Source organism: Mesoplodon mirus, assembly GCF_964341445.2.
Source record: "Mesoplodon mirus genome assembly, chromosome: 11".
Lineage (NCBI taxonomy): Eukaryota > Metazoa > Chordata > Mammalia > Artiodactyla > Ziphiidae > Mesoplodon > Mesoplodon mirus.
In genome coordinates this window covers 15003302-15026397 of record NC_138987.1, presented here as the reverse complement: position 1 = coordinate 15026397, position 23096 = coordinate 15003302, and the positions used below count along the sequence as shown (strand labels likewise).

General features: G+C 37.1%; 1 protein-coding gene across 3 annotated transcripts in view; it reads left to right on the top strand.

Annotated features, from left to right (window-relative positions):
* POC1B (POC1 centriolar protein B) overlaps window positions 1-23096 on the top strand; it is a 109499-nt gene that overhangs the window by 68678 nt on the left and 17725 nt on the right. For 2 of the 3 annotated variants that reach the window (XM_082636017.1, XM_082636015.1), the window contains one exon: window positions 1378-1458. The exons of the other annotated variant lie outside the window; for it this stretch is intronic. In XM_082636017.1, the coding sequence (XP_082492143.1) occupies window positions 1378-1458 (81 nt within the window). The remainder of the gene's footprint in view (window positions 1-1377; window positions 1459-23096) is intronic. 3 annotated transcript variants of the gene reach the window in all.

The following is a 23096-nucleotide window of genomic DNA, read 5'->3' as shown; positions in this document are numbered from 1 at the left end:
AAGATGTTCTTCTCTACACTGGGTCAGAAAGATATTCTTTTTTTTTTTTTTTTTTTTTTTTTGCGGTATGTGGGCCTCTCACTGTTGTGGCCTCTCCCGTTGCGGAGCACAGGCTCCGGACGCACAGGCTCAGCGGCCATGGCTCACGGGCCCAGCCGCTCCGCGGCATGTGGGATCTTCCCAGACCAGGGCACGAACCCGTTTCCCCTGCATCGGCAGGCGGACTCTCAACCACTGCGCCACCAGGGAAGACCCAGAAAGATATTCTTACACATTTACTTCTACTAACTTTATACTTTTTGTTTGTTTGTTTGTTTTTTGCGGTACGCGGGCCTCTCACTGTTGTGGCCTCTCCCGTTGCGGAGCACAGGCTCCGGACGCGCAGCCTCAGCGGCCATGGCTCATGGGCCCAGCCGCTCCGCGGCATGTGGGATCTTCCCGGACCAGGGCACAAACCCGTGTCCCCTGCATCGGCAGGCGGACTCTCAACCACTGCGCCACCAGGGAAGCCCAACTTTATAGTTTTAACCTACCATTTAGGTTTATAATTTATCTGCTGTACATCTCTGTATGTAGTATTTAGTGAGCCCGTTTTCTCAGGTCCAAGTCATCCTTCCTGTATTGATTTGTGGCACCATTTTTCCTTCGTATTTGTTTTCCATATATACAGGGCTTTGCTTCTGAACCCTTTATGGTATTGCTTCCTATTTTTTAAAGACTTCTTTAATGTCTTTACATGAGTTTTATTTTATTTTTTTCTGTAAAGGTCATATGCATTTTTGGGTTTTCTTCCTGATGTATTTAAAAGTTTCTATGGTACTGTAAATTATGATTTTTAAAAATTTACATTTTCTGTGCACTGAAGTACAGACAGGTAATTGATTTTGTATATCAATTTTGGATCCAGTAAACTCTCTTAGTTTTAATGATTCAGCGGTAGATTCTTTTGGGATTTCTTTATAGATAATTATATATGAATGACAATGTTTATTTCTTCTGTTCCAATTCTTACATCTTAATGCTTTTATTTCCTTTTCTTGTCTTACTGAACTGGCTAGGATTTTTTTCTGCATCTTTTGAGGTGGGTCATTTTATTTTATTTTTAACATCCCTTTATAGGTGAATCCCATTGATTTTCTAATGTAAAAGCAACTTTTTATTCCTGGGATAAATTCAACTTGCTCACAGTGATCTTTTCTTATATATTGTTAGATTTGATAGGCTAATATTTTATTTAAAATTTTTGTATCCATGCTAATATATGGATATTTTCATTTTAGACTATATTAGGAAGTACCCTCTAGATTATTAGAAATGGCATCCACTTTCCTATGGTATAAAAATCTAATATTAGCTTTTTTTAATGTATATATACAGATTAATCCAAAGCTTGATGTAATCGATTTGCAGACCTCTACTCCCCCTGTTGTGGACATCCTTTCTTTTGATTCTACCACAGTAAGTTTTCTTTGGCATTTAAATGGTATTTAATTGTTTGGCACAATCCATTTTCCTTAAAAAGTGTGTGGGAGAGAAGATAAAAAATGGGCTAAATAGCCTAACATCTTAGCATAGAAAAAACCTTGTACAAAAGTCATATTTACAATGTGTCTAAATAGCCACAAGGGGGAGCAGTACCAATTTCTAGAAAAGCTTCAATTTGAGGACCTTGAGCTCAGTAGAATCCATATCGTCTCATCTCCTGTTAAGGTGCCACCCATGTGACATTTCACTTGCTGTCACAGAACAGATTTCCTTCTTTGGTAATTGCCTTTCAGAGGTGCTAAACTTACGTCTAGTCTCCTTAGAAGGTGTAAGAAAAGCAATCATTTCCCTTTGTTCGTCTCTCTTGATGGATAATCCAGAAATTAAGAAGTATTTCTAACACTTGCAATTTTGTTTTAAAAAATTTCATACATATAATTTATTTACTAAGTGTATCCAAAGACTTCAAAAATTGAGAGTTTTAGCATTTCAATTTGAGTCTGCTTAATCTTTGCAAAGCAGATTATTTCTGCCATCAATTCTGCTAGTCAGGGCAAAACTAGTTATAAGAATGAATGGAGGGACTTCCCTGGTGGTGCAATGGTTAAGAATTCGCCTGCCAAAGCAAGGGACACGGGTTCGAGCCCTAGTCCGGGAAGATCCCACATGCCGTGGAGCAACTAAGCCTGTGCACCACAACTACTGAGCCTGCACTCTAGAGCCTGTGAGCCACAACTACTGAGCCTGCATGTCACAACTACTGAAGCCTGCATGCCTAGAGCCCGTGTTCCGCAACAAGAGAAGCCACCACAACAAGAAGCCCACGCACTGCAATGAAGAGCAGCCCCCACTCACCACAACTAGAGAAAGCCCTCATGCAGCAACGAAGACCCAACACAGCCAAATTAATTAATTTATTAATTAAAAAAAAAAGCGAACGAATGGGAGGAATGGCATGATCTTTGGCAACACTACTGTGATAATGTCAGTATAGTTAAATATTTTGGGTAACTTATTAATACATGGCCAGAAAAGAAAACAAACAAGAAGAACACTTGACATTACAACATTACAAACTCTCCAGTAGATCTCAAGAATTGTATTTATTGTAGAGGAATTCTGCAGAGAACTAGTCTATCTTGAGTCTATGCTGTGTCAGAAAGTAATCTGCTTATTACAGGGTCTTTTCAGTGTTAATTCCATGCAGAGAAGACTCCTAGATCACTCATGAGAAGTTCCAGAGACAGGAAATCAGCTGGAGGGTCAACCCAGGGGCTGATTGTCAAAGAGAGGTCCAAGAACTGTTGGTGACAACTAGGACCTTAAGTGGATCTGTGGTCTGGTCCCTTACAGTGTTCATGTTTATAAAGTAACACTACAAACATTGCTGCATTAATAACTTACTTATGACTTTAAAAATTAACTAGACTTCGAATTCTTGCCACAGTGCTTAGCTTATAGTAGGTGCTCAATACTTATGTTCAATGAATTACTCAAAAGTCTCACTGTTGAAATTTACAAATGCTGGTGAGTTGGGTTTTTGCCCCACTAGTGAGAGGAGCAAAAGATAGGTGGTTTTTGAGATGTGCTGCCTTCTTGTGAGGTAGTTGGTAGACTAAAATTGGGTGTTTCTGGCCTAAAAGATATCAGAAATCATCAAAAATCTTTGATCGGAGCTTTGAGACTCACTCTCCCTGCCAGTACCCTTCGAAATGTGCAAAACCTCATGACCTGAGGAATCCATGTGTTCTCAACAGTGTGCTATGGAGGTGGGCATAAGTGCCACCTAGCAAGCAATAGCAGGGTGTCTGTCCCTGGATGGTAATGCAGAAGTGCCAAAGTCAAGTGTCTATGTTATAGAACCCTAACTCAGGAATACAGGGTACGTGGGACTTCAAAAGGACAATTCTTTTTTTTTTTTAATTGAAGTATAGTTGATTTACAATGTTGTGTTAATGTCTGCTGTACAGCAAAGTAATTCAGTTATACATATATACAATTCTTTTTCATATTCTTTTCCACTATGATTTATCTCAGGATATTGAATATAGTTCCCTGTGCTATATAGTAGGACCTTGTTGTGTATCCATTCTATATGTAATAGTTTGCATCTGCTAACCCCAAACTCTCAGTCCGCTCCCCCCCGCCTTGGCAACCACAAGTCCGTTCTCTACAGGGAAGACAATTTTTATAATAAACATGTGACACGTTTGCAGTTGTGTTACAAAGAGTACAGTTATTACCCACATAAGGGATACTATTAGGCTGAATTATATGATATTGCCATTTTGTAGGCAAAAATGATCTAATACATATCAGTGATTTCCCATGGTTCAGCCCCACACATAAGCATTATAAGGAAGACTCCACTGTTACTTTGAGTTGTGTGCTTGATGCTACATAAAAATAAAACAAACAAGAAAACAAAAACTTGTTTGCTATAAATTGGTTTGGAATTAGGCTAATGATGTCCCACTTAGATAGATTTTTTTACAATCTGGAAGATAGCTGCTTGCCTCCTGGCAAGACATAAGGACTCCTGATTTTATTTACTTTACTGACACATTTTCTGAAGACAGATATTCATGAAGCATTTAGATTTTTATAAAGAGTATCTTTAAAGAGCTTTCCTTTAAATTTTCAATGTATGTGTCTTTCTTTTAGCTCATTGATAGATAAGTGGTTAGAAAACTAAAGTGCAATCACTGTAATTGTTTGCCTTTCCATTAATCTAGTGGTAATTCTTAATCTGTCATCTCCTCTGTATTGGCTGCTTTTCTTTTGCTTCTGCACAACCAATCAAACATAAATGTAAAGGAGATTTGTTTCTATTCTGGCATGAAGCACTATTGTGGTGTGAACTTTGCATGTAATGATAATGAAAAAACACAGAGAAGTATTGGAAGCAAAAAAAAAAGGCAGTGTTTACAGGTGGTTTTGGGTTTTGTTATTGTGGTTACTGTTTATTTTGGGGATTTGTTGGTTTGGTTTTTGCAGACTGGAAGAAAGTTTCTTTAGAAATTCATTTCCATCAAGATGAGATGTAAAAAGGTTACTCTTTAAACCTTAATTTGTGAAATTTCTTAGTAGGATAAAAGCAGGTTTTTATGGTGTAAGAAATAGTTGGCTTCTGTTCCTGTTTTGACTTGATTTAATATTACATTCAGGATGATTTCTAGATCTAAGTGTATTGATATCTATGCTCAGATGCCTTCTTACAACAGAGAAGAAATTATGGCATACAGTGTAACAGTTGGTATCTTTGTGGCTTGCACTTGTGTCTCTAATGCCAGGCAGGAAATTTGATACAATATTTCAGGATCAAAATAAGCTGTTCCCAATCTGCATTTTTAAAGCTTTGTTGTAAAAAAAAAAAAAAAGTTTCTGTATAGGGATATACTGGCTGTCGCATAGACATAGTTTAAAAATGTTGATCTCAAATTTCTGAATCTTATTCCAATTACGTTGTCTCTTGTTATTTGCTGATCTAAAGATTATTTAGTTCAAGATTCCATTGAGTCTTTTAAGGTTTTCATTTACTCTATCAGAAATAGACCAAAGTTCTGCCATCAAAACTGTACAAGGCATTTAGCATTAGCACATGTGGTGAGGCTACATCCTCAGCTCCTCTCCCCCCAAAGGCGAGTAAGACAGTAATTTCTCTTCTGTGTCCTAGTATACAGTGGTGTTTGGTTTTTTAAAATACTAACTAAACAGAATTTGTTTAAAATACTCTAGGATTATTAAAATTGTTATTTTTAGGGAAACTATATTCCTAGGTTTTGATGTATTTTATTACTATTTGTCCAACAAATGAACACAATGAAACTGATGATCTTGCTAGTATTACTCTGACTGACTCAAAACACTGGACTCAGAGAACTCAAAGAGTGTCCTTGCCTTCACTCTGGCAACTGTGTAGAGTATGAATGTAATATTTATGCCTTTCTTTAGACTTAGGGAGAGTTTTCAGGTTAAATTAATTATGTACAATAAACTGAGAATCTGCAGTTATATCATAGAAGAAAATCAAGGCCTACAGTCTCTTCTTGCTCCATCAGTCAAATATTTAAAGCCACACTGCATGGAGGCATCATATGATATACTGAAGACAGGATGTCAAGCTGGCTGCCTCACCTCAAGAAACTAACAGCCGAGCCAGAGAGAAATAACAGTGTAAGAAGTAAGTGGCAGTTTCAATATACTAGATGCCAAGGGTATATGATTGTCAAAGGAAAGGTTGTTAACAGAAGGATTCAGAAAAGGTCATGAATGGGCTAGAGGAAACTAGAAGACTTCTCTAGAAGAAAACATTTGACCAGTTCTTGACCTGACCGAAGATGGGTAGGATTTTGATAGAGACATTCCAGGTGGGGAAGGCAAGGTATAAGTAGATGCCTTAGAAGTAATTGAAAATACAGTATGTACCATGGTAATAAAAGTGCAGCCGTCTAATCTGGAGTCTCTGCGTTGCCTAACTCAATGGATAGCAGATGTGGTAGGATGCTGGGAGCATACCTACTCACACACATTTTTAGCTCTCAATCAATACTTCTTGAGTAACAAAAACTACCTGCCCCAGAGAAGCCTACATTGTATATTCTAGAGGAGGAGACAAGCAATTCACAGATTTTAAAAAAGTAGACCATATAGTATAGTAGATGGAAACAATGCAAAGGTGTAACTAGCACCGAAGTTAGGTAGGAAGAAGGGTGCATTTAGATAGTATGGCCAGGACAAGAGTCATTTGAAAGGTGACATTTGTGGAAGGAACTGAAGGAATGATGTGAACAAGTTAGATGACTATCTGGGGAGGTACTCCAGGCCATGGGAGCAGTGCTGGAAGGCCAGATTGGGAGTGAGGAGGAGCCACTGGAGGGTTTCCTGCAGAGAAAGGGGCATAATCTCATGAGTGTTTTAACAGGGTCACTCTGGCTACTGTGTTGAGAATCAGCTGGGGGTGATGGTGGAGGGGAGCAAAGAGACCCGCTCCGAAGCTAATGAAATCCTCAGACAGAAGGCAGGAGTGGCTTGATCCAGGGCCGTAGCAGAGGAGGTGGTGTTAAGCGATATGATTCTGGATGTATTTTGAAGGTGGAGCCGATGGACTGGATGTCCGCTGTGGGATTCCCTATCTCCTTTCCCTAGGGGTAGTAAGGCGCAGCCCTGAGTAATCTCAGGGTGGCCAAGCTTATCTCCTGGCTCAGCATCATTTTGCCAGAGGGGTTGCTGAGAGAAAAAGAGATTTGTGATTTTCCTATCTTCTTTTCTGGGGTTAGGAAAGTGATCAGCTGAATCAAAGCAAGAGATGCTGTGCTGTTTCTGTGACTTTGGGAAGCACAGTGGTAAAACATAGTCCTCCTTCCTAGGTGTCCTTTAGGTTTGCATTTTTCAGCAAAGTTTATTGGTTTCCCTTTTGGAAAGGGTGTTGCATCAGCCTGTTTTTAGGAAGAAAAAAGTTATCCACTTTCATGGAGATTGTCATATGATATATGCCCTCTGAAAAATATTGATATATTGATAAAATAAAAGGACATACAAAGAGTAAACTTACAGCTGCAGAGAGGATATCTCCATGGTTGTTGTGGCAACAGTTCGTCCTGGTTACTAGACAACATTGCGTAACCAGTTCAGAGCTATTCCAGGTCCTAACTGCTTATGTAAGCAAAGATTTGGAAAGACTTACTTGAAAGAACACAGTGTATGCAAACCTAAATGTTCTAAACTAAAATTTGTAACTTGAAAGTGTAAAATGGCAATATGTGATGTATTGTCCCCAGATACCTCATTTACCTTTCCAGGAAAATCACTAAAAATCATGTTGCACAAACCTCCTGCTTACACTGCTTTTCTGTATGCTAACATTCCTGCATTTACATATAAACAGCTTCTAATTTGGAGGTAGGTGAAGTTCTTTTTTAAGTGTTTAAACTTTGCAACAGTTTATAAGGTAGCATTTGATTTGTAAATTCGGGGCATATGATTTCTGAAACTAGGTATGTTTGTAACTTTGTTGTTGCTTGCTAAGCTTTAGGAAACAGACATATTCATGATATCTCCAGGCATCAGTTCAGTGGCCCTCGGGACTTTTCTCCTGCTCCCACTCGAAGTGTTTGAAAGAAAATAAACACAGGCATTGGTAAAATCCGCCTATGGACTGTACACAGAGGTGCTTTCCACAGTTTATCCTCATTTTATTAAAAGACATTTAGTCTTAATTTCAAATGATAGTGAATATGTCAAGTGAGATACAGTGATTCTTTTTTTTTTTTTTTTTAATCCAGTGTCTCAAAAAGTTAAGATGTGTAGTAGGAGTAAAAGATGAATTCTTATCAGGGCTGAGAAATAATTTTAAAACATCACCCTTTGAAATTGAAAGAAATAAAGTAATTAAATTGTCAAAGCATTTAAAAAATAAGACATACATGATAAAACTAACAGAAGTAAATAAGAAAAAATACACTTCCACAAATCTCTCACCCTTTAGAATAGAAAACACATTTATGGTTTTTTCAGATACAAGTTATTTTAGAGATAGAGATAGAGAAAACATTAGAGAGGAAGAGACGATTTCCAAATTAGTTGCATCCTTGCTTTAGAAGTACATCATGACCTATATGTTATAAGAACTACCAACAGTTGTGAATGTGATAGCTACCTTTAAAAAAAATGTGTTTGGGGGATTATAGAAAAAAAAACAAGCAACTAAAACTTTTAGTCTGTTAAAGGAACGTGGCTTTTTTTTTAATAGCTGATTTACTAAGATAGTACCACTGTAAAAAGAGAGTAATAGTGTGGGTCAGAGGGTTTCTTTTTTCCTCCAAATAAAATATACTTTTTGATAAAAATCATAATAATCATAAGTCCCAAATGTTTAACTATCCTTAACGACTTACTAATTTGAGCTTCATTCCCTTTAAGTTTCAAGGTCACCGAGAAAGAAAGCTTACATTAATGAGTGTTTCCTTTTACCAAAAATTTTATACTAAGTAAATTTTTAAGCACAGTCCTAGTTAAAAATGTATGCAGTGAAACTGGTCCTTATAACCTGTTGACAAAAGTGATTTAGGACTTAAACTTTTCTTTATGAAATGTAAAGAGAGAGAGAACTCTACAAAAGGATTTTATAAAACATGCTATTTGGGAGCCCAACAGAGTAAATCCGTTTTTTAATTTCCTTTAGAAAACTAGCACATTTCTGGGAACTGGAGGTTTTGATGTTCCAGGTATTATTTCTACCTTCCAACTTCCTGAGCTACTGTATTTCTAAACTGCTGCAGTCATCCGGACTGTTGCAGGCCTGGGAATCTAAGCCGCATCCCCAGTTCCCACAGTTGAGACTGAGGCGTGCCGAAAATGCCCGACAGCCTCAGCCCACACATCCAGTAACAACTGGTTCCTTCCTCTTCCTGTGGAAGAGCAACATCCTCAAAGATGAGAAGAAATGCACCCTGAGGAATGCAGGAACAGCAGTGAGCTTTTCACACAGGAAATTACTAGGGGAGCATTCTGCAAAGTGCTTGTCTCCTGGACTGTCAGCCCATAATGAGCTTCCTGCTGACCTGGAGGATGGTTTACTATGGAGCTAAATGCCGTTGGCAGGTCTGTCAGAGTTGCCTGGAAGATAGCGAGCTTCCCTTTCAGCTGTTCTGTACATTACACCCATCTGGTTTTGAGCAATTTGGTGCTGCTTATACAGTGAAGCTAGTTGGCTTTGCTCCTTTATTTAGCCACCTGACAGCTAATTGTTCGGTGGAAGTAGTCAACAAGTCTGCTGAAATGAATTTTTCAGTCAGTTCTTTGTGCTTTATGAAGTCAGGTTATGTAAACTATATTAGGACTTCAGAGAGAGATTAAAATCCTCATAATCTGAGTGAACTGGCTGCTGATGCCCAGTGCTGGTTCTTGACTAGTTCCATCTATGTCTTTCAGTCTCCTTGCTTTTACTTTCTGAAAGTCAGGCATCAGTTGAAGATATCATACTGTGTGCACAATCATACATCCTCGAGCACACAGAAAACTCTGCTGCTTCAAACCGGCCAATCCACCAACCCCTATAATTTAAAAATTGAGACTGACTTGGAATGACTTTTACAACTGAGGAATGTTCTGGTATAATTTTTTTCCCCTAATTCCTACGTATTTTCTTTTTCCTTTACTTGAGATAATGATGGCCGCTGTAAAGCCCAGTTTTTATATCATATGTTCTTTTTAAATTGCTTTCCAGATCACTACAGAATTTTGGTGGGTTTCAGCATTTATGGTGGCAAAATTCCTTTACTTTTCATGTATTTGTTTGGATTATTTTACTGAAGCACATAAGAGTTACATGTTGTTTGTTTTAAGTTGAAGGGGAGATGGAGAAAAGGAATGTCAGGCATTTCCTCTTCCTTTCAGAATGTCTTTTTAATGAACATTCCTCTTCCCTCCTATGAACAAAACATCTCAACTCAGTGAGGGGGCCTCTAAGTGTCTAAGTTTCTAACAAACCAACTTCTTTCCTTTGTTCCTTCAGCCCTAGAGAGTTAGTTGCTTCATGCATTTACTATTTCTTCTCACCTCTGTGATCCCTTTTAGCCTTTGCAGACTTCCAAACCTTTTTAACCAGTTCCCTATATTAAATTCTCTCTGCTAAAATAACTGATGTGGTTTCTGTTTTCCTGCTGGATCCTGAATGATCATCCTAAAGATCCTAAACCATCCTAAAGAAATAGAAGTACAGAAAAAGACTTGTATTCAAGGGTGTTTATTTCAGCATTACTTATAACAACAAATGGACACAAGTCAAATATCCTTTAAGAGAGTATTAGTTAAATAAAACTATAGTATATCAAGTGATGGAATAGTATATCAAGTGATGGAATATTATATAGCCATGCCATGTTTAACAGCAGCTAAATGCATGTGTATGATTCTGAATTTGATTCTGCGTCAGTAGAAGAATTGCTATATAGAACATCACTATGACAGTTGACAAAAATTGAGGATGGGCTTTACCTCCTTGGTAGGGCTTTGTAGTTACTTTTCTTTTACTGCTCTTCCCAGGTCCCCGACCTCACCCATCACTTATTTTCATTTTTTTTTTTTTTTTTTTAAGGAAGGGTATTCTTTGTGGCAAGAATTGTGTGTGCCTAAGGTTTCTTTGGTGGTGTTATTGCTATTCATTCTGGTGTGTGCAGATATTATTTCCTTTGTGGAATAGGTGATAGTTTCCATCAGACCTGTTTACAGTGTGAATTTTATGAAGTGAATCCTATTTTCCATTAACTTTTATTTTTAAGCAGAGCTCTGTTTTCTTGGTAATATTCTGTTTATTGGGCTGGAAGTCTTATGGGCTAGGCTTGAAAGCATGCCCAAATCCATAATTACAGTGTTACAGAAATAGTACACCTTGTTCCCATAGGTGAAACTTTAAAAGACATTTTGTAATTCACTTGGAAAGTTCTTCTGTTTGAAGCTACAGGTTCAGTAGAATGAATCTGTGTCCCATTTTGTCCATTCTCTAAGGTTGATATTGTGTAAACTAAATTCATTTTAAATGACATTCAGCATCAGGCAAAGTACCAGAGTAAATGTTATTCTAAATTCAGAAACAATGCATTTTAGGGATAATAATTAATCATCTAATGAATTTTTAACTATTTGTTGATAAATAATTACTTGTTTTAAACAGAACTGGAAATGCATTATTTTAAGATAAAGTGAAGGCAGTTGTGTGCTTTGGAAAATCAGTTGAAATTTTGAAGAATTTGACTAAGAAATGCACTCTCCCAGATTTGAACTTTTAGAAAATTCGGTGTACTTTCTGTACAATTCAGTACACAGTAAAATTACTGAAAAAAATTCAAGCTGTTAACACTATTTAAAAACTTTGTTCTTTTTCAAGAAATCGTTTATATATGTCCTACGAATTATAAATGCCATAAAACTATGGCTGTTTTACATTTTGGGCGCTAATCTATCAGAGAGTCACACCCTCTTCCTCCCAACTCAGGGAAAACAACCTCTTTCTGATATACAATTAAATGACATGAAAAATTTTAAACAAATAATATGTTTTTTAAAATATCACCATTTTTTAAATTGAGCAAACTGATAGGTTTATGACACAGAATTGAGAAAAAAATTTTTCTATTTAAAAATAAATTATCTCTTCCCTGAAATGTATTTGAAACTTTTTATTTAGAGAGCAATAGTTTTCCCTAAGGTATTATATGATTAATATTTTAATCAAGCATTAGGATCTTGTTATTTCTATTACTATGTACTATGATTATTTTTATGTATTTATTAGTCAAGCAAAATGACATTCCTGGGGTTTATCTCAAATTATGTTTTATTTGTTTATTTTTAGTTTTGCTTTGGCACTTTTTCCAGGCAGTTCTCTTGGCAACAGTGGCATTGCTTCTGCTTGTCGTGTTTTATGCAATTAAGCTCTTCCAGTATATTCCCCATCACAACTTATTTCATGCAAATGTTCTAGCTGTTGTATCTAGCCATTAACTTATATAATTTTTCCTACAGTATTTTTAGTCAAAATTATTTTCCTAAATGTAAGGGGAAAATGAATTTTATGAGAAGCTAAACAATGAATTTTGAATGGAAAAAAATCAGAATGTACTGAAACTTTCTGTCTTTTCCTCCTGCCTCTACCCTTCCTGGTGCCAGTCCTCACACCAGGGTGGGAGATTTGGATCTGACCACATTAACTAGGATTTGCTTTTTTTCCTCTGCTGCTTATATGCCTGGCACAAGAAAATCTGGAGTACTAGTAGACTGTATGTGGAGACTGCGGCCAACCAGCTTGTTAGAGTAGCAAAACGAGTACATATGGAATTAATTACTCTCCTGCCATAGCTCTGCAGACCCCAAATGAGTGAATCTTGGCAGGAATAGAAAATCTTTCAGAGTACTAACCACGGATGAGCTGTATTTTTGCAGGAGCCGAGCTCAGGGCAGTGAATCTTTGGTGTGCAGCATCATGAAGGGAAGTGACTCAGCCTAAGTTAGGGGCTGACTCAATAGACATTGTTCATTCATTTCTCAAAAATGAACATGCCAGGCACTAGATAGGAGTAGGGGGTTGAGAGGGAGGAGGATGAACGTGGGTTATAATGATAAGCAAAAGCTATCGTGGAAAGTTACATAGTAGAGTGACAGTATGAATTGTGGGCATTTGACTAAGTCAGGAGTATAGGTGAGGCGAAATCAGAGAAAGTTTCCCTGAAAAAGTTGTTTTAAGCTGAGATATAAAACCTTGCTATTCAAACTGTGGTCCATGGTTTGTTTGAGCATCACCTGGGAGCTTCTTAGAAATGCAGAGTCTTGGGTCCCACCCCAGACCTACTGCATCAGACTCTGCATTTTAATAAGATCCCCAGGTGACCTGTGTCCATTAAAGTTTGAGAAGTGCTGATCTACAGCTTCAGTAAGAGTTGGTGTGAGAAGATTAGGAGTACTGGAGGGTTGTAGGCAGAGCGAACTGTGTATGCAAAGACTGGCTTGCAGGGACCTTGGTATGCTCTAGGGACTGAAAAGAGGGCTGGAGCCCAGGGATGGGCAGGAGAATGTGGTATCAGGACAGCCAAGAGAGGAGTGTTTAAAGAAGATGGGAGTGTCAACATTGCTGAAAGCCAAGAGAAGGATTTTTATAATAATCAATTTAGCAGACATTTTTGGTTACCTTTTGGAGAGCTTTTTCAATGGACTAATACAGGTGTGAGCCAGTAGGAAGTGAGTTGAACAGTGAGTGGAGGGGGCAGGGTGAGCAGAGACAGCTAGAATATTCTTTCTTTTATTGAATACATTTGCTGTGCGTCTATTACATACCAAGCAATGAGAATGCACAGATTAAAGAGTCCAATAATAGTGATAAATGCCTAAGTTGCTATGGGAGTATATCAGTGGAGTGGTTAAATGAGTGTGTGTGTGTGTGTGTGTGTACGTGTACACATGAGCATGTGTGTGAGTACTAGAAAATGTGGGTGGGGGACAGAAAACTTAATCAGAGATAACTTCCTGGAAATGGTTGAAACTTGAGCTGTTTCTTTGAGAATTTGCCTATCATTATGGAGAACACGGACAGAGTTCAGCATTTGTATAGGTGACAAGGCTTAAGAGGGGATGGTGAATTCAGGGAACCATGACAAGAGCAAATTTGAGTTTTAGGACAGTTACTCTAGAGATGTGATAAAGGAGGGGTTAGAGGGAGGTGAGGCTGGGAGGCATGAAAATTAGGAGGCAAGTGCAGTCATAATCTAGATACGGAGTGGGGGGGGGTGCTTGATCTTGAGCAGTAACATAGGGGGAAATGAAGAAGAGGAGGCTGAGCCGTGAGATCTTGAAGAGACAGGGTTGAAAGTTCTGTTTACTGATTAGACATAGGAGAGGGAAGACTCTAGAATAGCTCCCAAATTTGAAGCTCCTGAGTAGATAATGGCACTGTTTACCAAGATAGGACAGAGACAGGTCTTGGGTATGGAGCATCCAGGCAGAAATATAGATCTGGGAATCTTTAATGGATCGATCAAGCCGTGAGGTCCCACAGGATGATCCCTGAACGGCAGCTTCATGCTAAATACGGTAATGATTATGACAAATAGATGATCACCAGTCATCTCATCTCATTCATCAGGAGTGGTAATTAGAAGACTGTTTGTTTGAATAATGCAGGTTATTTGGTAAATACTGTGACTGGAATATAAAGCAGATAAAACTGGCTGCATTTAATGGCTGTAAGTAGCAGACGTGCATTAGTGGTGTCTCAGCTGCCTTTTTTAAGAACTTCCTGCTTACTCCTCTGGGTATGTGTTTAGTGTAGATAAATTTTCATGATTCTTAACCACACTTTTAATAAAGTTATAGAATGTAGTTCATATTCTCTTTGACTCATGACATCTGTGAAAAATACTTTTGAACTTTATGGGAACATTTGAATATTAATTCTCCTGGACCATTTTCCCCATGATAATTGGTTTAAAAAAAAATAAGAAAGGAAAATCTTTCTTTATAAAGACAGTCATTCTAAAATTAATTTTTTAATTGAAGTATAGTTGATTTATAATGCTGTGTTAGTTTCAGTTATATATATATGTAAATATATATACACTTTTTTTTCAGATTCTTTTCCCTTACAGGTTATTTAAAAAATATTGAGTATAGTTCTCTGTGCTATACAGTAGGTCCTTGTTAGTTATCAGTCATTGTTGTTATCCTTTGGTTTCTGAGTTTCTTCCACCAGCAAAATTAGAAAGGAGCAAAACACCCATACCTTTCTATACACAAAAATGTAGGAAAGAAAAATATTGTATGTCTATCAAACAGTAATATTGTTATCCTGGCCTCTTATTTATAATGGAGTACTTTGTTACTGATTTTCTACTCATAAGCTCTTTGTCCTGAAGATTTTATGGCATAATTTTTCAACTATGTCCAGTTATATAATCTTTATCAAGGGGTTAAATATTTCAGATGAGATTCATAGATTTAAATGCTTGATATTAGATTGGCTTCCTGTGTTATTAGGAAATCATTTTTCACCTATTAAATGATGGGACCAGAATTTTTAAAAAGATGTTGGATCTTTGTCTACTAAGTGTTTTAAAAAGGTATTATGTACATTTCTCAGGCAGCTGCCTGAAAATGGAAACTTTTTTTCTTTTTTAACTATATCTGAAAATGTCTTAATATTTTGTTTTGGATTTGCTGAACAGTGATTTTCATTTTAAATGTATATTCAGCGTATGCTTATCCATTTACTACTTTATTTAGTATGACTTGTTCATTTATTTTTTGAACTTCCACCTGCCCTTAAGTAGCCTATTAACTAATTTGAGAAACCAGACATAGAAGAATTTTTTTTAATTTGAATATAATGGATAGAAAAATATCTTTAATTCAACAAATTTTATTAATTACTTTATGTATGCCTTACACATAGGAGGCACTCACCATATTGTCAACTATCTGAAAGAAGGTGAGCTATGGCTTCTGCCTTCTAGAAAGGTGCAATTTAGATTTTAGTGGAGTTGTGGGGAGGACACAATTTGATAATATTGATAACGATAGGTAATTGATCACAAACTATAGATTAAACTCTTTATCTGTATTCTCACAGCAACCTTATAATGTAGCCCAGGGTTATTTTCTTCATTTTACAGGTGAGGAAACTAACACTTAGAGAAGCCAAGTAATCTATCCAAGGTCATACAGTCAGTACACAGAAGAGACAAGATTAAACCCAAGTCTATGTGACTTGATGCCCCATTAATAAAGTGCCATATTATATGATAGCATGGATAATTATACAGTATCACAAACAGCAGAAATGCAGGGAAAATTGATAATTACCTTTAAGAAACAAAATTGAATTTTTCTAGAGATCTAGAACAGGCAAATTGCATCTATTTGGGGAAGATGAGGAAAGACTTCATTATTTTGCAAATGCAAATTGAAGTAAACTTACATAAAGTGCACTGTGTATACTGAGATCTCATAGAAAGCTTTCACTCTCTGTCTTTTGAATGCTATAATGAACAATAAATAAGAAGAGTGGTTCTCAATACCCAGCTGTGAATATACATTACTGTTATAATCACAGTTTTATCATTAATCGTACTAGAATGTTCACATTATGCTAGATGGTGAATAGAACATAAATAAATATAATATTTGCCCTCTAAAATATGTTCGGAAAAGCTTGCCAGTTTTCTGGATGTAGCTTTGTTAAATGATTGGATAAATTTCTGCCTTAAAATTGCCTCTTCATAGTATTAAAACACAGTAAAGAAGCTAGTCTTATTGAAATGAGCAAAGCATGAGTTACTGTGTATGTGCTATTAAAAAAAAAATTATCTCATGACTTTTAACACACAGCTCACTTCTCCTGAACTTGGCACTTGAAGAGTTTTGAGGAACAGAAAATAGGCCTATAAAAGAGGTCAAAGAATGGCGTTATTTATCTTAAGAGAGTCAGCAAGCCCAGGAAATAATTTTTCAGAAATTTATTCTAAATAATCCTGACTCTGTGATAATTTTGTGTTTCATAAAAATAATGAGGGTAGTTATTTGAGGACAACATTTGGCTTGTTGGTTTGGTCGGCTCTCCATGTACATTATCATGATACTAAAATGGTGGTGGTGTATTTGCTTTTGCAGCACGTATACTAAAATTGAAAAGATGCAGAAAATATTAGAGTGGCCTCCACGAGAGAATAAGTTGAAATTTATTAAATGTTCCATGTGTTTTGGAATATTATGTTTGTAGTTAGGGAGGCTCAGTGTCATAAAGACGTTAGTTCTCCCTGAATAAATCTACAAATTCAAGGCAATTCCAATAAACATCCTATTAAGATTTTTCATGAAACCTAAAAAGTTGATTTTATGGCATACATGGAAGAGCAAAGGGCCCCAAATAGGCAGGACAATTTTGAAGAAATTTGAAGGTTGGGGACTCGTTAAGCTCTAAGTGTGATATTGTTACACAGAGAGACAAAGAGTCCACAATGGAGAGCACATAAGCAGACCCACACAAGTGCAGATGGTTGGTCTATGAAAGGCCTGATTTTGTAGACATATGAAGATGGGTTTGTCACTAAGTCAACTATTCAATAAATACTGCTGGGACAGCTAGCTATATGAAAAAAAAAATTGTGTTCTTACTTTTAACGACAAATGAAATCAATACCAGATGGGTTAAAGGCTTAAGTGTGAAACCCCATACTTCAAAACTTCTAAAGGAAAACAGAAGAATATATTTATGTATTCTGGGTAGGCAAGGATTGCTTAAGCAAAATATAAAATGTACAAATCATAAAAGAAAAAGTTTAATAAATTTGACTACATTTAAAACAAAAAACTTCTGTAAAAAATCCCATAAAAGTGAACACAATCCACAGAGTAGGGGATGTATTACACATATAAACAAAGTATTGGTATCCATAATATATAAGGAACTTCTAAAATTTTTATTGAAGTATAGTTGAATTACAATGTTGTGTTAATTTCTGCCATATAGCAAAGTGATTCAGTTATACATATATATATATATATACGCACACGCACATACACACACATTCTTTTTCATATTCTTTTCCATTATTGTTTATCACAGGACATTGAATATAGTTCTCTGTGCTCTACAGTAGGACCTTGTTGCTTATCCGTTCTCTATATAACAGTTTGCATCTGCTAATCCCAAACTCCCACTCCATCCCTCCCCCACCTCCCTCCCCCCTTGGCAACCACCAGTCTATTCTCTATATCCCTGATTCTGTTTCTGTTTCATGGATAGGTTCATTTGTGTCATATTTTAGATTCCACATATATGTGATATCATATGGTATTTCTCTTTCCGACTTACTTAGTATGATAATCTCTGGTTGCATCCATGTTGCCGCACATGGCATTCTTTTTTATGGATTAGTAGTATTCCATTGTATATATGTACCACATCTTATTTATCCATTCATCTGTTGAAGGACATATAGGTTGCTTCCATGTCTTGGCTGTTGTGAATAGTGCTGTTAAGAACATAGGGATGTATGTGTCTTTTTGGATTATAGTTTTGTCTGGATATATGCCCAGGAGTGGGATTGCTGGATCATATGTAGTTCTATTTTTAGTTTTCTGAGGAACCTTCATACTGTTTTCTACAGTGGTTACACCAACTTACCTTCCCAGCAACAGTGTAACAGGGTTTCCTTTTCTCCACATCCTTTCCAGCATTTGTTATTTGTAGACTTTTAAATGATGGCCATTCTAATTGGCGTGAGGTGGTACCTCATTGTTGTTTTGATTTGCATTTCTCTCTATAGAAGGAACTCTTAAATATAAATTAGAAAAAAGAAGTAGACCAACTAAACAGTGGACAGAGGACTTAAATAGGTAATTTGCAGAAGAATGATCAATATACACAAAAAATATGCTCAAGTTACCAGTAATCACGGAAACAATGAAATTAAAACCATGGGGTACCATTTCCTGCCCATAATTTTGTTAAAATTTAAAATGCCTGACAATCAAATATTTTTGACTTTGTAGAAAAAGGGGGGATTTTCTTCTGCTCATGGAAGAGTAAGTTGATTCTACCATTTGGGAAAGTATCTGGTAAAACTATAACTGAACTATGACACGTTAGAGGAACTCACCTACCTGTGTACAGGAGACATTTATAAGAATGCTTACTGTGGAATTCAATGCTAGTTAACAGTACAAAGGACACATAAATTGTGGAATACCCAATCAATGGAATACTATTTGGCAGGGAAAATAAGTGAAGTAGACCTACCTGCAACACCATAGACAAATCCAACAATGTTGGTTAACAGAAAATACTAAAGAGATCTAATGCTATTTTATGTGAAGCTCGAATACACACAGAAGCAATACTGCTGTTTAGGGGTGTCTACCTATGTGATAAAAGTAAAGGGACATAGGTTGGGATGATAGACACAATATTCAAGATGGTGGTATCCTTTAAGAGGGACGGGTAGGGAGATAGATCATAAAAGGTATACTTTGTTTCTTATGGTAGGGGAGAGGGTTGCTTTATTATTCTTATATCTCTTCATTGAATTTAAAAATTTTTTTACTTTATTGTAGTTGATTTACAATGTGTTAATTTCTGCCATACAGCATAGTGATTCAGTTATACATATATATATACATTCTTTTTCATATTCTTTTCCATTATGGTTTATCACAGGATATTGAATATAGTTCCCTGTGCTATACCATAGGACCTTGTGGTTTATCCATTCTACATATAATAGTTTACATCTGCTAATCCCAAATTCCCAATCCATTCCTCCCCCACCCTCTTGGTAACCAAAAGTCTGTTCTCTATGTCTGTGAGTCTGTTTCTGTTTCATAGATAGGTTCATTTGTGTCATATTTTAGATTCCACATATAAATGATATCATGTGATATTTTTCTCTTTCTGACTTACTTCACTTAGTTTTATTCTCAACGAATTTTTGAAAGCAAAATTGGCACTTAAAAACTCAGTTATTATGAGATAAAAAGAGGGATTACAGATTCATTCAGAAATGTTAGTGTTGCTGTGCGGTTGCGTTGCTTATTCATGCCTGTATTAATTTCACTTGATTGCTGTTCTGCATGCAAAGAAGCGGCAGCTTTCTGAAAGGTGAACAGATGGCTTTTTTGAGACATGATGTGGGTGAAACTAAACCAAATGTGGTTTTCCAAGTCAAACTTCAGTTTTCTCCAAGATGTAATCCTTACTTGAATGTAAAATATCTTTTTAAAAAGTACGTCCTTGTACAATATAAGTTATTACCTGCCTCAGAATTTAGATTAACACATGCACACACCGTTTTTGAACACAGTAAGGTATCGCTATAAAGAGTGGTTGATTTCTGCCCTTGTCATTTCAGCAACTTGCATAAAATATTCTTGTTGATTCTATATGGAAGAGGAGATAATAAGAATGAATCCCTTATTCTGTAGGCCTTTGGGGTATAACAGCAGGATTCACAAAAGATGTAATGACTACTTGTTTTCCCTTTGGAATTTACAGAAAGTTTTATTGGCATTCTATTTGTCTAGAATACTGGGATTAGAATTTTTAGTTTTATATTAACTCAGAAGAGAGAGTACTAATTCTAGTTCACTGACTACCCGCTGTCTCCCTCCACCTCCCCCAGATAATTGTGGTAAGTACTTTATCATGAATTAAACTTTATCTGGTGCAGTGCCCAGTTCTAGACTCAGCATAGGGCATTAGAAGACAAATATTCCTTTAAGGGATTCACAGTTTATGTTTGCCTAATCATGTAAATAGTGAAACATGCAAGGAAATTTTTGTACAGATTTTATTTGTCCTAGCTGTATCCTACCTATTCATGGCTTCAAAATTAATAAGCTTCTCTGGAGATGACAGTAAAGATTAAAGACAAAGATAGACAGATTTTTGGCCTCGGCTGTCATTTTCAAGGGCACTGAATTAATCACTCAGATATTCTAGTTGATAGTTGCATAGGGGCGGGGGTGTTTTTCAAGTCTTCTGACAAACATGAAATTTCCAATTTGGTTTGAAGAAGAAAAATCAAAGCCCTGAGTAAAACCTTATACCCAAAGCCTCTTTCTCTCTCTTTGAGAAAAAGATGTATGATTTTTCCCAAAGGATAAACAGAAGGCTTTCTCAGCTCAGCGACTTTAGTCTGGGAGACACAAATTTCACATGACATTCTCTGATTTTATCCTAGAAGTATTTTTAAATCAATCACACTGGATCAGGTGGGTATGTTCCTACAAGGATATACAATACACTGTGCAGATATAACATAGAAGAGATGCGGTTTTCTTCTTCAGGATCAACAGCCTTTTCTTCTTAAGAGTTTTAGAAATTGGGAATGAATCCTGCCTGTGTTGTGGTCCTGTGACAGCCCCACATGGGTGACTCCATAGCTCTTCTTTGTTTTTCTGATTAATCCATCCACTTCTTGGTTAACACTGGCTTTTGATCTCAAGGAAAGAACCAAAGACAGAGCAACACTCTGAGTCACTTCTGAAAGACAGCCATCCTCTCTTGGTCAGGATTCTCAGATGAACTCAGTGACTGTCTGAATCCTTTGTGTTAATGGTAAACTCAGTGTAAAGCCTCCCACGCACTGGCCACCACTTCCTCTAGTCCTTCAGTTTTGATAATTCCTCAACCTCAGAAGAACCTCCAATTCACTGAGCCTCTTCCTTTTCATTGCCCACCTTCTGTGTCTGTGTGTCTCGCCTTTATGGGCTTAGATTCTATAGTCCATCATCGTAGCCATACCCTTTCCCCTTTCTCTCTCCATTGTACTCACCCCAAAAAACTTCAGCCTGGTTAAATCTATTTTTTTCTGCCGACTCTATACCTACACCCAAGCAACTGAATTCGACTAGACAGCCATGCTGACTGATCTCCCTTTAAATTTATTTATACAGAGCTCCAGGGGCACTCAGTACCGCCTAGCAATCCATTTACCGAGTAGTTATCTCCTCACCGTCCTGTGACATCGGTGCTCTCTTTCTGTCTGATCTTTTCCATCAGCCCACGTGTGTAATGTATTTCCCGTCTTTAAACAGGAAAACGTCATGTGACCCCTCGTCCCTTTCCAAGCCGTCTCATTGCGCTGCCCCCCTTTATAGCAAAACTCCTCCAAAGAAAGGCATATATTCAGTCTTCGTGTCTTCACTTTCTACTCTTCTGAATCCACTTCAGTTAAGCTTTTGTCCCCACCATTCCACTCATGTCAAGGTCCCAGTGATTCATCCAAATCAGCCTTTCTATAGGACTTGGTCTTAGTGATCACTCCCTCCCCCTTGAAACTTTTTCCTTACCTACCTTCGGGTCCAGTACCCCTCCTACCTCATGGGTCGCTAGTCACCTTTCTGCTCCTTCCCTTCCTGCCTTCTCAAGTCTTGGCAACTGTTCTCTTGTTTGGCTTCTCCCTCTGGTTTGATCATAGAGCCATGGCTGTAAATAGTTACATGCTGAATATCCCAACCACAAGGGAACAGAAGCTTCTGCAACTGGTACCCTTCCAGACCTTGCCTTATGTACCTCTTCACCTGGCTGTTCATTTGTATCCTTTATAAAAACTGGTAAATATATGTATATGTATTCTGATAACTCCCAAATTTATATCTTTAGCCCCAACCTCGCCACAGAAATCTAGAATCATGTATTTCCAATTATATTCATGATTCTTCCCCTTGGAAGGCTCATAGGCATCTCAAACTTAACATGCCCCCAATTTATTCTCTACCCCAATTAAAAAATGCACCATCAGTGGAGCTAAATCATAATGTTACACCTTGCCCAGCTTTATTTTTCTTCATAACCATTGTTACTACCTGACATGACATCACATATCTATCTATTTATTCACTGGACTATAACCCCATGTCAGCAGGGTCTCTTTTGTTTAACAATTTCTTGTTATTAGGCAGAGTGATGGTCCATAAAGATGTCCAAGTCCTCATCCCCAGAATCTGTGAATATGTTTCTTTATATGGCAGAGGGGCTTTGCAAATGTGATTAAGTTAAGGATCTTGAGATGGGGCGATTATCCTAGATTATGGTCCAACACAATCACAGTGGTCCTTACAGGGGAAGGGAGGCATAGGAATCAGAGAAGTAGAGGTTGGAGTGATGCAGCCTAGAGCCACCAATGTAGGCAGCCTCAAGGAGCTGGAAAAGGCAGGACAGATTCTCCCCTGGAGCCTCCAGAAGGAGCACAGCTCTGCTGACACCTTGATTCTAGCCCCGTAAGATCTATTTGGACCTTCAGAACTTCAAGATAGTAAGTAAATTTGTGTTGGTTTAAGCCACTAAACTTGTGGTAATTTGTTACAGCAGTGGTAGGAAACTAATATACACCTATATCTCTGGCACCTAGAATTTTCCTGGCACGTAGGTGCTAAATAAAAACAATTTTGTTTGAATAACTGGTATGTCTTCATTGTTTGATATCCCATATAAAGATTATTGGAGTTTCTAATCCCTATTCTAAATGTTATTGTTGAAGATAAATGATCCATTCTTTCTTTGAAAAGCAATATTTGCTTTTATTTTTGTCCAGGCAAAGGTATTTTTTGTTATCCTAGTCTAT